This window comes from Rhincodon typus, chromosome 28 (genome assembly GCF_021869965.1).
Source record: "Rhincodon typus isolate 14 chromosome 28, sRhiTyp1.1, whole genome shotgun sequence".
Classification (NCBI taxonomy): Eukaryota; Metazoa; Chordata; class Chondrichthyes; order Orectolobiformes; family Rhincodontidae; genus Rhincodon; species Rhincodon typus.
Genome location: NC_063359.1, coordinates 17,683,535 through 17,698,769, shown reverse-complemented (window position 1 = coordinate 17,698,769; position 15,235 = coordinate 17,683,535). Strand labels below are relative to the sequence as shown.

The 15,235-nt window shown below is 39.3% G+C and overlaps 1 protein-coding gene across 2 annotated transcripts in view; it reads right to left on the bottom strand.

Moving 5' to 3' along the window:
• Window positions 1–1,399: 1,399 nt before the first annotated feature.
• The window catches only part of LOC109927418 (transmembrane protein 268), a 22,165-nt gene continuing 8,329 nt past the window's right edge, over window positions 1,400–15,235 (bottom strand). Inside the window, exons 7-9 of one of the 2 annotated variants that reach the window (XM_048613608.1) lie at window positions 8,795–8,881; window positions 6,986–7,177; window positions 1,400–1,636 (exon numbers count right to left, since the gene is read on the bottom strand). In XM_048613608.1, the coding sequence (XP_048469565.1) occupies window positions 1,472–1,636; window positions 6,986–7,177; window positions 8,795–8,881 (444 nt within the window). In that variant the 3' untranslated portion in view covers window positions 1,400–1,471. The remainder of the gene's footprint in view (window positions 1,637–6,985; window positions 7,178–8,794; window positions 8,882–15,235) is intronic. The other variant, XM_048613610.1, reaches the window with a different exon arrangement.

The window sequence follows — 15,235 nt, the reverse complement described above, 5'->3', positions numbered from 1 at the left end:
CTGACATCTGTCCTATATCTATCACCCCTCAATTTAAAGCTATGTCCCCTCGTGCTAGCCATCACCATCCGAGGAAAAAGGCTCCCACTCTCCACCCTATCTAATCCTCTGATCATCTTGTATGTCTCTATCAAGTCACCTCTTAACCTTCTTCTCTCTAACGAAAACAGCCTCAAGACCCTCAGCCTTTCCTCATAAGACCTTCCCTCCATACCAGGCAACATCCTGGTAAATCTCCTCTGCACCCTTTCCAATGCTTCCACATCCTTCCTATAATGTGGTGACTAGAACTGTACGCAATACTCCAAGTGCGGCCGCACCAGAGTTTTGTACAGCTGCAACATGACCTCATGGCTCCGAAACTCAATCCCTCTACCAATAAAACCTAACATACTGTACGCCTTCTTAACAATGCTATCAACCTGGGTGGCAATTTTCAGTGATCTATGCACATGGACACCGAGATCTTTCTGCTCATCCACACTACCAAGAATCTTACCATTAGCCCAGTACTCTGTATTCCTGTTACTCCTTCCAAAGTGAATCACCTCACACTTTTCCGCATTAAACTCCATTTGCCACCTCTCAGCCCAGCTCTGCAGCTTATCTATGTCCCTCTGTAACCTGCAACATCCTTCCGCACTATCCACAACTCCACCGACTTTGGTGTCATCCGCAAATTTACTAACCCATCCTTCTACGCCCTCATCCAGGTCATTTATAAAAATGACAAACAGCAGTGGCCCCAAAACAGATTCTTGAGGTACACCACTAGTAACTGAACTCCAGGATGAACATTTCCCATCAACCACCACCCTCAGTCTTCTTACAGCTAGCCAATTTCTGATCCAAACCGCTAAATCACCCTCAATCCCATGCCTCTGTATTTTCTGCAATAGCCTACCATGGGGAACCTTATCAAATGCTTTACTGAAATCCAAATACACCACATCAACCGCTTTACCCTCGTCCACCTGTTTGGTCACCTTCTCGAAGAACTCAATAAGGTTTGTGAGGCACGACCTACCCTTCACAAAACCGTGTTGACTATCCCTAATCAAATTATTCCTTTCTAGATGATTATAAATCCTATCTCTTATAATCCTTTCCAACACTTTACCCACAACCGAAGTAAGGCTCACTGGTCTATAATTACCAGGGTTGTCTCTACTCCCCTTCTTGAACAAGGGGACAACATTTGCTAGTCTCCAGTCTTCTGGCACTATTCCTGAAGACAATGACGACAATACCTTTTAATAAGTTTCAATACCTTTTAAGAGCCACACATCATCTCAGAAAATAAAGCAGAAACTGTGAATTCACTCTTCAGCGACAACAATCCATTCACTCAGTATAAATCATACAACGACTAATCAAACTGACACTTTCATGTAATAAATTAAATCCATAAAATATTTATTTTAAATACAAATTGTACGATAGTAATTCTCTTCATTTTTAAGTGATATTTTTAGGTGCTTTTGAGGTTCAGTACAGTGTGCTGTATAAACTGACAAAGGCATGGCGCAGGAATCTGAGCAGCATGGTGAATCACAGGAGAGGGAGGTAGCTGACGAGTCACTAAAAGCCTGACATAAAATCCACTGTATGTGATCAGCAACTGGCGTGCGATTTCCTACAAGGCAAGGTAGAAATAAAATGAGTTAAAAGTGAAGCCACTGTCCTTTGGCAATCTTAACATTTAAGCCCAGGTAACTGTGTGAAATAATATGCCTTGTTCACTGATTTGAAGCACAAACATTTGGATCACCTAGGCTTTCTCTAGGACTGCTCACTCCTTGCTGGATCAAAGCTGATCTTTTTCAGCAAGTAGCTGCTGACAAATGCAAAAAGTAACAGAAACATCACTTTAAATATTCTATGCATTCTTTAGAGGCTGTTTCCATAGCACTGATCTGGGCGATGCACATTTATGACCTCTGCTGACAGCTTAAGGAGGTAGAAACAAGTTGAGGGACAATGAAACGGGCTTACAGATCCATTACAACAGTACTCTTGCATTGTTCTGTATCCCAATGTAAATGTTTTTCTTGCTTTCCACATCTCAAGGCAAATTTCCAACTGAATTCAGTTGGCGTGATGTGTCAGGGACAATGGGGTTTTGCTGGAGAAGCAATTTTCACAGTTGTCTACCAGCATGAAAGCTCTCATGAGATAAAGCACTCAGCCTTAAGTGTGAAATCTTGAATGTATTAACAGAATTAAATATCAGCCTGGAATCGCTGCAGGCCCTGAATACATCAGAGAGCTACAATTGTTTCCAAGCACCCAGACATTTTTGGAAGTTATTTATTATGTATGCATTTTGTGCACTGCACTTTGTAATAGAACTCCACTCAGTCTAGTCTCCACGAACAAAAGAATGTTGTAGACATTTTGCTTGAGAAAAATACATTGTAAAGTGCTCTTGATATAGTTGTTTAAAAAGTTGATCTAATTGAACAAACTATCTTAAATTGTAAACAAACTGTTTCTGCAGCACCAGTTTACAACAATGTCAAACCTCTCATTTACATGACCAAGTTGGCACTGTAAATACCAAGTTAAACTTGTTATTTTCTAGCTTTTTTTTGAAATGCAAGTAATTTTTGCTAAAATGTCTGGTGTCCTAATGTGTGAATGACACCACATCCTGTGCTATTATGATTCAGGTAGAAATTAGGGGTCAAAGGAATGGGGACATTAGCTTGTTAATTAGACCATCAGTATTTAACGTGTAGGAGCTGATGTAGGCTGTTCAGCCCATCAAGTGTCCTCCATCTTTCAATTAGACGATAACTGATGGGATGGTCCTCAACTCCACTTTCTTGCCTTATCCCCAAAACTCTTGACTCCCCTACTGATTAAAAATTTCTTAGCTTTGAATATATTTAACAACACAGCCTTCACAGGTCTCGGTGGTAAAGAATTCCACGGATTGACTACCTCTGAGAGAAGAAATTCCACTTCATCTCTGCTTTAAATGGGTGACCCCTTACTCTGAGATTATACCCTCTGGTCCTAGACATTTGCACAAGAAGAAACAACCTCTCCACATCTACCCTATCAAGTCCCCTAAGAATCTTACAAATTTCGAAAACAACTCCTCTCATTCTTCTAAACTCCAGAGTACAAGTCCAAACTATTCATCTTTTCCTCATAACAAAATTCCTCCATACCCAAGATCAACCTAATGATTCTTTGCTGAACTGCCTTAGACAGGGGGGAAAATTTTCACAATATTCTAGGTGTGATCTGACTAGAGCCTTGCAATTCTTCCCTATTTTTCAACTCCATTCCCTACATTTTGAAGGACAATTGTCCATTTGCCTTCCCCATTACCTCCTGAACATGCATGCTAGCTTTTTGTGAGGACATCCAAGTCTGTACTGTGGCTTTCTGCAGTCTTTCCCCATCTAACTAATATTCAACTCTTCTATTCTTCTGAAAAATTGCATAATCTTACATTTTTACACCTTATTTTTCATCTGACAAGCTTTTTTTCCCCACACACTTATATTGTGTATTCCCTCTGTCGACTCTGTGTTATGTTCATTACTTACTTTTTCACTTATTGTGTGTCATCAGAAAAAGTGGAAATAGTAGATTCACTTTCGTCATTCAGTCATTTAAAGATATAAAATAAAACATCGTAGCCCCAGCAATGGTCCCTGTGGCATTCCGCTAGTTACAAATGGCATCCTGAAAATGCTCTCTTTACCCTAACTCTCTATTTTCTATTAGTTAGCTAATCCACTGCTCATGCTAATATCCTACCCCCAACTCCACAAGCTCTCCAGTAGCCTTATGTGTGGTACTTTTTCGAAAACTTCTTGGAAATCCAAATATATATCTATGGATTTCTCTTTATCTATCATGCCCTAAAGAACTCTAGGCAAGAAATCAGGCATGATTTCCCCTTCATGCAGCCATGCTGACCTTATTTGATTATATATGTATTTCTAATTGCTCTGCTTTTTTGGTTATTCATTTGTGGGATGTGCATGTTGCTGCCTGAGCCAGCATTTATTGCCTGTCCCTAGCTGCCCTGGAGTAGGTGGTGGTAGCTACCTTCTTGAACCACTGCAGTCCTCCTACTGTGGGTTGACCCACAATGTCATTAGGGAGGGAATTCCAGTATTTTGACCCAGCGACAGTGAAGAACGGCAATATATTTGCAAGTCAGGATGATGAGTGACTTGGAGGGGATCTTGGAGGTGGTGGTGTTTCCATTTATCCGTTTCCCTCTTCCTTCTAGATGGAGGTGATCGTGGATTTGGAAGGTGCTGTCTGAAGATTTTTGGTGAATTTCTGCAGTGCATCTTGTAGATATTACACACTGCTGCTACTGAGTCGGTGGTGGAGGGAGTGGATGCTCATGGATGTGGTGCCAATCAAGCAGGTTGCTTTGTCCTGGATGGTGCCAAGTTTCCTTTTATTATATCCTTTCTAGTAGATTTCACCATTTTTCCCAATTACAGATGTTAAACTAACTGGTTTCTAATTTTTTTGTATCCTCCCACTTTGAATGAGGGTATTGCAACTGGCATTTTTCAAAGCCTCTGGAGCATTTCCAGAATCTTGGAATTCTTGGAAGGTTATTATTAATGCATCCGTTATTGCTGCACCTACATCTAAAATTCTAGGAGGCAACATTTCAAATCCAGGGGACCCATCAGCTTTTAGCCCCATCAGTTTCATTCATATTTTGTTCGATAGTGAAGTTTATTGTATAGTTCTTCACCTCCCATTTACCCTCACAACTTTAGCTCCTTGATTATTTAGTATTTTTGGAATGCTATTAATTTTCTCTGCTGTGAAGAGTGATGCAAAATATTTACTCAATTCCTCTGCTGTTTCCTGTTTCCTTGTATTTGTTTCCCCAGTCTTGCTCTCTAAGGGACCCTTATTCACCTTGGCCTCTGTCCTTCTGTTTATATATTTAGAGAAGCCCTGGCTATCCATTTTTATTTTACTTGCTAGATTGCCTCAGTTTATTTTCTCCCTTTTTATTATTTTTTTCTGGTCATTTTATTGGCTTTTAGAACTTTCCCAATCTGCTGCTTTATCACTTATGTTTGCGATATTTTATCATTTTTCTTTCAATTTTATGCTCGCCTTAACTTCCTGGGTTAACAATGGTCAGTTTATCTCCTTCCTAGAATCCTTCTTGTTCATTGGGAAATATCTTTGTTATGAGTTACAAATTCTTTTCTTAAACATCTGCCCTATTTCCTCAACAGTCTTTTCTGCTAAACTCCTTTCCCAGTCCACTTCGGCCAACCCTGCCCTTATGCCTTTGTAATTACCCTTCCTTAAGTTTAGCATAGCTGTTTCCAACCTGAGTTTCTCACTCTCAGATGAACGCTAATTCTACCACATTATGGTCACTGTTTCCTAGGAGTTTTTTTTTAAAAAACTCTTAGATCATTAATTAAACCTTCTCATTAAACATTACTGGATCCAAAATAGCCTGGTCCCTGGTTGGATCCACAATATATTGCCCTGAATACTCTATAAATTCTCTCTCATGGCTAACTTTGTCAATCTTATTTTACAACTTTACATAAAGATTAAATTCACCCAAGATTAATGTAATGCCTTTTAACATGCAATTATTCTCTCCTGTTTTATGCCCTGCTCTAGTTCCAGTTCTTGATTCATCTGCCTCTCCTGGTATCCTTTTGCATTACACCTTCTTGAATATTTATCATTTTTTAAAAAAATGTTATAGTTCTTGTCTCAAGAGCTACTTCCCCTTCATTCTACTTCTGATAATCATGAGCCAATAATCATTCGATACCAATTTGTTATGTAGGGAAAGTAATCTCTCATCATTTACTCTCTGCAACATCTTTAGGACTTTAAAACACTCTTGACCTGCCACCTGATCCTTTTTGCTCCAGTTAAAAAGTACCAACTTTTCTAGCAATTGCTTTTAAATATCAATGCCCATTTCTGACATTGACTTTTGAACAATCTGTACAGTACTGTTTCCATGGTTTTAATGGCCTCTCTACAATAAGATTTCCACAAATTCTTAGAAAATTCCAACTGTGAATTAACTAATGTCCTACACAAATTCAAAATCATATTCAAAATTTATGTTTTTTTTATAAATTCCAAATCCTATTTGCCCTGTGAACTAGAAAGGAACTCAAGTTGGTGTGAAGTTTCAGTAAAGGCAGCTCACAGCTGGCTGCAACTTAATTAGAAGTATCCACCCAATTGCCTCGAAACATTCCACATGAAAGAAAGGGTCTTGCACTGACTGACACTTCTGTGGTAAGTTTCTTGCAAATCCTTTTAGTTCCGCTGTCACTGACTTTATGAGCAGTGGACTGAAGGCAATAGTTACACACTATTCTGAACATTGTAATGTGCCAGTTCAACTGCAAATATCTCATGATAATGCCAACAGACCTCAGTGTTCAGATTTAAAACTTCAAGTGAAGGCCCAACGCCGAGAATCAACCCTTTCAAACCACCAGGTCCATGAAATTCAAAAGAAGAAACAACTAGTGTAAAATTTAAATATAGTAAAATTGGAATTACTAAGTTTTTGTGAGGGCGGAGATTGCATGTGGATTATTGTCAGTGTTTGGAACAACACTAACTTACATTCATATTGCACCTTCAAAACAGAAAGCCAATCCAAGGATCAGCACAATCATACAGATGGTCATACAACATTGAAGGAAGCCATGTGTCCCATAGTACCTTTGTCCACTTTTTGCTGTCCAATTAATCCCACTTCCCACTATTACATTCCCCATTGTCTTATGATTTTCCCTTTTAATTACTTATCTAGCTGCCTTTTGACAGCTACTACTGAATCTGATTCCATTACCCTTTCGGGTAGTGAATTCCTGAGGTCCAAAAATTCTTTAGCACAGGGAAAATATCAAGCACAAACTAAACTGAATTTTAAAAATCCATCATCTCTGTGTCACTTGCAGTTGAAAACAATACGTTTTAATGTTACCTCAGCGGTACCTTTCGTGACGAAACTGGTCATTTCACTGAAGGTAAACTTAGATTTGTGGACCTTGCCACTGTTGGACAAAAGGGGCTGTTCCTCAGAGGTGACAATCACCTTACTCTGGAATTCCTCGTGCAGAGTAACAGGGTGTCCCTTTGTCAGGTACAGATGGCTCAGGTGCTTTTGTAACTTGGACTGTAAATCAGGCATAAATTCAGGCATCAGACAATTTGTGCAGCACAATACATGAAACATGCTATGACTTGAAGTAATTATTTGCCTGTCAAGAAAATAGCATTGGAACAATCAACACTTTAAAGCAGCAGATCCAATAGAGACTAAATGTAGCTGGGGTCAATGTTAGTTATCTGCCATCATTACTGAGTACTGCAAACTAACATTGCTAGCAGGCATCAAGTTAAACAAAGAATGGAAAACACTGACACACAAAAGGATCTACCATACCTAAACACATTTTCAGACCAGTTTTTCATGTAAAATTGAAATCTGAAACTCAATTAATCTAAGATTTCTTAACAACGAAATCTTGCAATTAGCTTATATTTTGTTTGGAAAATGTCTGAAGGTATTTAAAACCAATTTTCTGACACTAAATTGCACAAGGAGGTGTTAGGTTAGGTAACCACAATGTTAATCACACACGGTAGGTTTTAAGGAGAAGAGAAGGTTAGAAAAATGGAAAGGTTTAAGGAGGATGTTCCAAAAGTGTAACACCTAGGAAGCTAAGAGCATAATCTCCAATAGCATGGGACTAGAATTAGAGGAATGCAGAAATCTTGGACAGCTGCAGTACTGGAAGAAATAATAGAGGTTAGGAACGGCAGGGCAATCAGGGTTTGAAATGAAGGATGAGAACTTTAGAATTAAGACATTATCAGACTAGAGGTCAATATAAGTCATCAATCACAGAAATGATGGGTGAACAAAAGTTGGTGGGAATTAAAGATTTGTGTGAGCTCATGTTTGAGTCAAGTGGAAGATAGAAGGCTAGTTAAGAGTGTATTAGAATAATCAAGTCTAGGGTAACAGGGGCATAGACGACAGTATCAAAACACAGTACTCTGAGGCAGAGTTGGATGATGTCAAGGGCAGGAAAATAGATAGTTTTGGTCTCAGGAGGGCAGGAATGGTAAGTGGCATAACATTTTACTTGGTACCAAACTCTGCAACGACTTCCCCAGATTCTCCTGCACAACACTCCTCAGAATAACGCATCTTGTAGCTCCATTCATTCTTATCTCTGGGCATCTGTTTATTTTCCCGTGTGAACATCTAAAACCAATTTACTACTTGCACTGTGAGCTCACAACCACCCTCCATGAATGCTGCCTATCTCTCCTCATTACACAGGATACTACCAACACTATCACCTCTATTCTTTATCTCATTGCAGGAGGAGAGCATACATCTTGGTAAGATGGAGTTACACAGACAGAGGAGCAGGTAGCATGGGATGTTGGATCAGCCAGTGACAAGGCCTGCCCAACTGTTCTAATAGGAAGTGAATCTAGCTCCAGGCAACTAAAGTTGTCAGCAATGAGGGTCTGCATACATGTCAAGAAAGCTGTTTTTCTCCCTGCAGACCTAGTGTTATGGGTCTCACCTTACAGCTGAGTCTGTGTCCATTCCCTACCCTATAGAATGGCATGTGTGTCACTGCTCATAATGATGTGGCTTCTGATCTTGCCTCTGATCAGAGGTACAAGTGAAAATTACATAAGTTGTTCCAACACGAACAGTTCTTGATCAAGAATTAAAATTCACTTTAAAAACCAAATATGCATTTATTACCTGGAAGAAGATATCCATCTCTTTTTGCTCAAGCAGGGTTGTCAAGGCTTCTTTGCATTTCTCAAGGTTAAAATATATGAACAACAGCTGATAGGAATTGTTAAGGTTTAGGCTGACAAGTCTAGTGAGTGTCTACAATGTAATAACATAGTCCCTCCTGAGACTCTGTATGCACTAACAAGAAATTATAAAGAAAATGAAATATGATGATTGACATTTTACTTTATGAGACAGTGTCTTATATGACCATTCAAAACTGTACATTTCAGAAAGGAAGCAAGGAAAAAAAATTGCCTTGATTTGCCAAGAGAAGAACAATACACATTGTTTCACACCCAAAGCAATCCGTTTTTGAAAAGAGCAAATTGACATTTGTGGATGCGGAGAATTTAAAATGATGCCAGTTTAACGAAGTTTGAAAGGCCCAATTGAAACCCATTGAAAATTGGACATCAGAGCTCATTAGTGTGAAAGGGGTGAGGTGCAGACACCAATGGGCCATCCAGCTGCTGCTTACCTGTTGGGGTTTTAGGATGTTATCCATCAAAGGGATTGTGTGACAACCCACATAATCTGTAGATTTTTCTCTCAGTAGGAAGAGACAATAAAAGTATACGTGGGTTGCCTCCAAATATCACTTTCAGCACCAAGATTCTGCCACAAAAGACATCCCATGCTCAAACCTTGCCTCTATATAAGGGTTAATGAATTTGAAAGGATTAATTCTGAGGAGTGCATTAAGCTCAACCCAGTAGGATAATAATATCATATGGACTTAAGCAGGGGAACAGCTTCGGACCTTGAAGAAATATCATAGAATCCCTACAGTGTGGAAAGATGCCCTTTGGCCCAACAAGTCCACACCAACACAAAGAGTATCACACGCAGACCTATCCCCCTAATCCACACATCCCTGAACACTACGGGCAATTTAGCACAGCCAATCCACCTAACCTGCCCATCTTTGGACTGTGGAAGGGAACCACAGCACCCGGTGGAAACCCACACAGACACAGGGAGAACGTGCAAACTCCACACAGGCAATCACCCGAGGGTGGAATCGAAACTGGGTCCCTGGCACTGTGAGGCAGCAGTGCTAACCACTGAGCCACCGTGCCGCCAAGTAAGATTGGACATCATGCTCTTAGAAGCAATATTAATCATAACAATGTAATTTCTTTCCAGTTGTTATCATGCAATAAACTACATTTAGTACACCAGGTAACGAAAAGGGAATTATTTACTAAAGCCACTATGTGTAGGATTCATCCAGAAAATCTGTAAAAAAGGTGAGAATCATCCATTTTATTCAAAAAAGATGGGAATCTTCCATTTTGGCTCCCAAATGCAGGAAGAGTAGCTATAGCATTGCCGTACTGCAGAATTAAAATCCTTTAAAGAAAGTAAAATAAATAATCATAACAGGAAGACACGTCAGCATTACTAATATTGTCTGGAAGATTTCAGCAATAGGCCAAATAAAATTCAGAATTGGCCATCTTGGAGAAAACGATTATTTTTTCCAAACTAGACGCTAAATCAAAAGCTCAAGCAACAGGTTCAAGCCAGCTTTGTCATAACTGTTCCAGAAACAGCTATTCTCACCAAACATACAAAGAACATACAACCGTGCCTTAACAGCTCAATTAAATTTGTTTCAGACAACCAACAGAAGATTTAATAGGATTCCTAGACTTATGTTGGAACTCCAACAGAAGATTGACGCCATTGATATTGTCTGTTAGCATAGAGAATTGTTTCATATTGAGAACAGAATGGAAATATGCAATGATATAAGTTTAGCAGAAATGTTTTCCACTCCTTTCAACACTGTTGCTTGTAAGGACGCAAAAAGATGAGAAAACTAATGAATACAGTATACCCCAGCTGAGCTCATTGATAAATCTTTAAATGAAGTCATTTAAACTGTAACACAGCGTGATGAATGAATTATGAAGCCTGGGTCCTGTCTGATATCAAATGCTGAGAAGACAAGTTTAACCAGAACATTTAAATTTCTTTATCTTCAAGAAGAATCAGCAGTACCAGTGACAAAGATCATGTCAAATAGGAAGCAATCCTCAAATAGTATGACTGAGGAAGTGAACATGTTGATTGGGCCAGTAATGCAATTGGAGGGCAAATGAAAGTGTCAACCTAATGAATAAGTTGAGACTACATATTTCAACACAGATTTTCCAGTAGATTGAGAATAAAAATCTGCTCACTCAGGTCGAAAATGTGATACATGCAACTCCCATGGAAGTCAATACTGAGATGGAATGACCAATGTTCGTAGGTTCAGCATAGGTGAAGAAGAAATCACCTGGCTCAAAACTCCCAAATCCTGCAAGAAAACAAAATACCTGTTTCAACAGGACAGCAGTCCTCCATGAAGGAGCTGAATGGTCCTCCAGATATTACAATGGAATAATTGCCTGTTTCAGCACAAAGAGAACCTCAGAACAGAAAAATATTAGGTCCTCCAGTTCAAAAGGACAATACACTATCAGAAACAGAATCAGAGTCAACAGTCTTCCACCCAGAGACCTACTAATCTTCCAAGAATGAAAGAGAATGCATTGTGACAGAATAGTAAAACTTTTAGATCCCTTGGAAAGGCAGTAAATTGAGGCAGATATGGTACTGGTGAACATTATTATTATTTATATATAATTATAGAAAAAAATCTTGAGGGGGAAGATTTTCTATAAGGGTCTGACTGGGCTAATACTGAGGAGTACATTAAGTACTGCCTAATATAGTGATATCACATGGACTCAAATGGAGGGGTGGGGAAGCAATCAAGGCGAGATTGAGGTCTCATTCAGTCTCAATAACAGCAGTCATCATACCAAAGTAAGTTGTAAATAGTTACTATCATGCAATAAACTCCATCTCATTTAAGACATGAATTTCTTCTGGTTACACTATCAGGTGATTTTCCTTTACCATACTGGACCAAACAGGTCCTAGAGATCCCTACCACCAAAGAAGGTTATTGCAGCAAATCTACCAGATAGTTCTCATATCATGATATGGATCCATCATATAACACCGCCCAACGTCACTTCTTTGCCCAAAGGGTTGATAAAATGAGTTTGAATTTCTCCCTGCTACATGCAGTTCTATTATCTTATAGGATAATTAGGGGAGACAACAGCCTAGTTGTATTAAGCTAGGGTATTAACCCTAACCCTAACCCTAACCCTAACCCTAACCCTATCGCTAATCCGGAGACCCGGGTTTGAATACCACCACGGTAGATGGGGAATTTGAATTCAATAAAGAATTTGAAATTAAGTCTCTAATGATGACCATGAATCCATTGTTGATTGTTGTAAAAACCCATCTGGTTCACTAATGTCCTTTGGGCAGGCAACTGCTATTCTTACCTGGTCTGAACCACATCTGACTCCAGACCCACAGCAATGTAGTTGACTCCTAACTGCCATCTGTGCAATTAGGGATGGGCAATAAATGCCGGCCCAGCCATCAACGCCCTCTTCCCAATGAATGAATAAAACAATTATAAAGGTAAAGGTGTAGATTATTGTGCTAATAAGAAAATGCCTCCAGCATTGCAACCATGTGCAAGTTCAGCTGCACTGGTCTGGATGTTGCATCCACTGTATGCCAAAGCAGGTCCTCTTTTCACAACTTAAGGATGACACCCAATCTCAAGAGAATGAGGAAAACATTTTCAGGATGCTCTGAAGGTCTCGTTGGAAAAAAGACAAATTAACATCAGTGAGTGGGCGGAACATGACCCAAACCGTGCCCAATGGCAGCACCCCACCCAGCAAGTCATAACACAATTACAGGAAACAAAATTATTGGAGATGCTATAGGGGATTGTGTCACCGATCAATAGCAATCAAGTGAGAGCCACAGAAAGCGACAACACAATACATTGCTTAAGGGTTTATAAGGCTGGATTGAAAGGGTGCAGAGACACAAAATGTTATGATCCCAGTTGGTAGTAGTACTGGGGAAGTTGGATCCTAGAAATAAGCCTAGCTCGTTAGATTACAAGTTTTAATTTTTCAATTATTTATTGTGCTGGTTGGTCACTGAAGCATATCCAGGCAAGGATACACTGTTTATATAATAGCAGAATAAGATAAGAGTCCATGGTGTTTGGGCAACGTACTGGCATGGAAAGAGATTTGACTGACTGGCTGAAGGCAGAGGATGGGGATAAGGGTCTTTTTTCACAATTGCAGCCAGTAAACAGTGGAGTTCCACAGGGGTCTGTGTTGGAGCCACAACTATTCACTTTATATATAAATGATCTGGATGAAGGAACTGAGGGCATTGTTGTTAAGTTTGCAAATGACACAAAGATAGGCGGAGGGGCAGGCAGGGTTAAGGACTGTAGAGGTTGCAGAAGGACCTGGACAGCCTAGAAGAGTGGGCAAAGTAGTGGTAAATGAAAAACAATGTGGGAAAGTGTGAGGTTACGCACTTTGGTAGGAAGAATAGAGGCATAGGCTATTTACTAAATGGGGAAAGGCTTCAGAAATCTGAAGCACAAAGGGACTTAGGAGGCCTAGCTCAGGATTTTCTAAAGGTTAACATGCAGGTTCAATTGGTGATGAGGAAGGCAAATGCAATGTTAGCATTCATTTCAAGAGGGCTAGAATAAAAGAGCAGGGATGCACTGCTGAGGCTGTATAAAGCTCTGGTCAGAATGCATTTGGTTCATTGTGAGCATTTTTACGCCCTATATCTAAGGAAGAATGTACTGGCATTGAAGAGGTTCAAGAGAAAGTTTTCAGAAATGATCTCTGCAATGAACGGCTTGTCCTAGGAGGAGCAGTTAAGGACTTTGGGTATTTACTTAATGGAATTTAGAAAAGGTGAAAGGGTATCTTATTGAAACTCAGAATACTGAGACGCCTGGATAGAGTGGATGTGGAATAGATGTTTCCACTAGTAGGACAGACTAGGACACAAGGCACAGCCTCAAGGTGAAGGAAATTACCTTTAGAACTGAGATAAAGGAGGAACATTCTTCAGCCAGAATGTAGTGATTCAGTGGAACTCATTGCTGCAGAAGGCTGTGGTGGTCAAGTCATTGAGTACATTTAAGAGATAGATAAGGTATTGATTAGTAAGGGGATCAAGGGATAAAGGAAGAAGGCAAGAGAATGGGGTTGAGAAACATATCAGCCATGTTCGAATGGCAGAGCAGAAAGTGGAAACAATTTTACGATTCTTTTCTGAGCTCGCTGGCTTGAACCTTTAACAATTCTGATGATCTAAACTTTTTCTGTTCTACAACATGGAGATTTATATACAAGGTCTTCTAGTTTAGAAACTCCACAAACCAAAACGTTCTGGCTAGTGTGACCGGTTCTCCTGAATGAAATATTTGATTCTCCTGCTCTCCCTTCTGAACTGAAAATTTGAACCTTCTGTTATGAAGTCAAAACTAAACTAACAGCCTTAAAGTGTTTCTTCTGTCATAAGCTCAACAGTGTGACATTTTATCCATTAATACTTGACTGCAGTCACATACTTTTGTAAAATCGATATACTTAGGTCATTGTTCCAAATGACCTACTGATTTGGTTAAAATAAAAACATTCACAGAACCTGAGTCACATCCCTCTGCCTTGATTTTAAATCCAAATCCCAAAATATAACATGTTGCACATATTTTATCAAAGAAAGAAGTATCATTTAAAAGCGTTAATATTGAAGAATAAAAGTAGCAACAGTTTTTCAACAAGAGGAAAAAGAAAAGCAATACAGGAGAATCAGATTGTTTGAGAAGCTAGAGCAAGGATAAAACAGAAATAAAATCACTGCAGAGATTGTCGCTTTAAAAAAAAAGGACAAAAGAAGACGAAGTAACAAAATGCTGCTACAAACCATTAGTGTTTCAAAAAATGAGTCAAACTTTCTTATTGTTTGCAAGAGTTATAGAGATTGATTGAGACCAAATCCGAAAGCAGCTCCATTCAGATCAAAACTAAAAAAAACTTGACATGCTTTGAATATAAACCCAAAAAAAATCGAAGAAGAAAATGTCTGAAGTAGATTGCAGTCGACTATTAGAAATAAGATAGTTGGTGGAAACTACCTTTTTGGATCAGAAAATTGAACTATTGCATGGCAACTTTATTCTTCAGATTGCCCAAATGAGAAAAACAGTTCCATATTTGCATTCTTAGATGATAAACAAACAATTGTTACTGCACCAGATAAGGTGACCTTTCACAAGTAGCGAGTGTCATGTTTCCAATGACTTTAAATCAGGACGAATGTTACTGCTGTCTCAGCAGAGCTTAATGACACTGTGCTATTGTGAATTGATAGCTAACCACCTCCTGAAACTGAGATAGTGGGAACTGCTGATGCTGGAGAATCTGAGATAACAAGGTGTAGAGCTGGATGAACACAGCAGGCCAAGCAGCATCAGAGGAGCAGGAA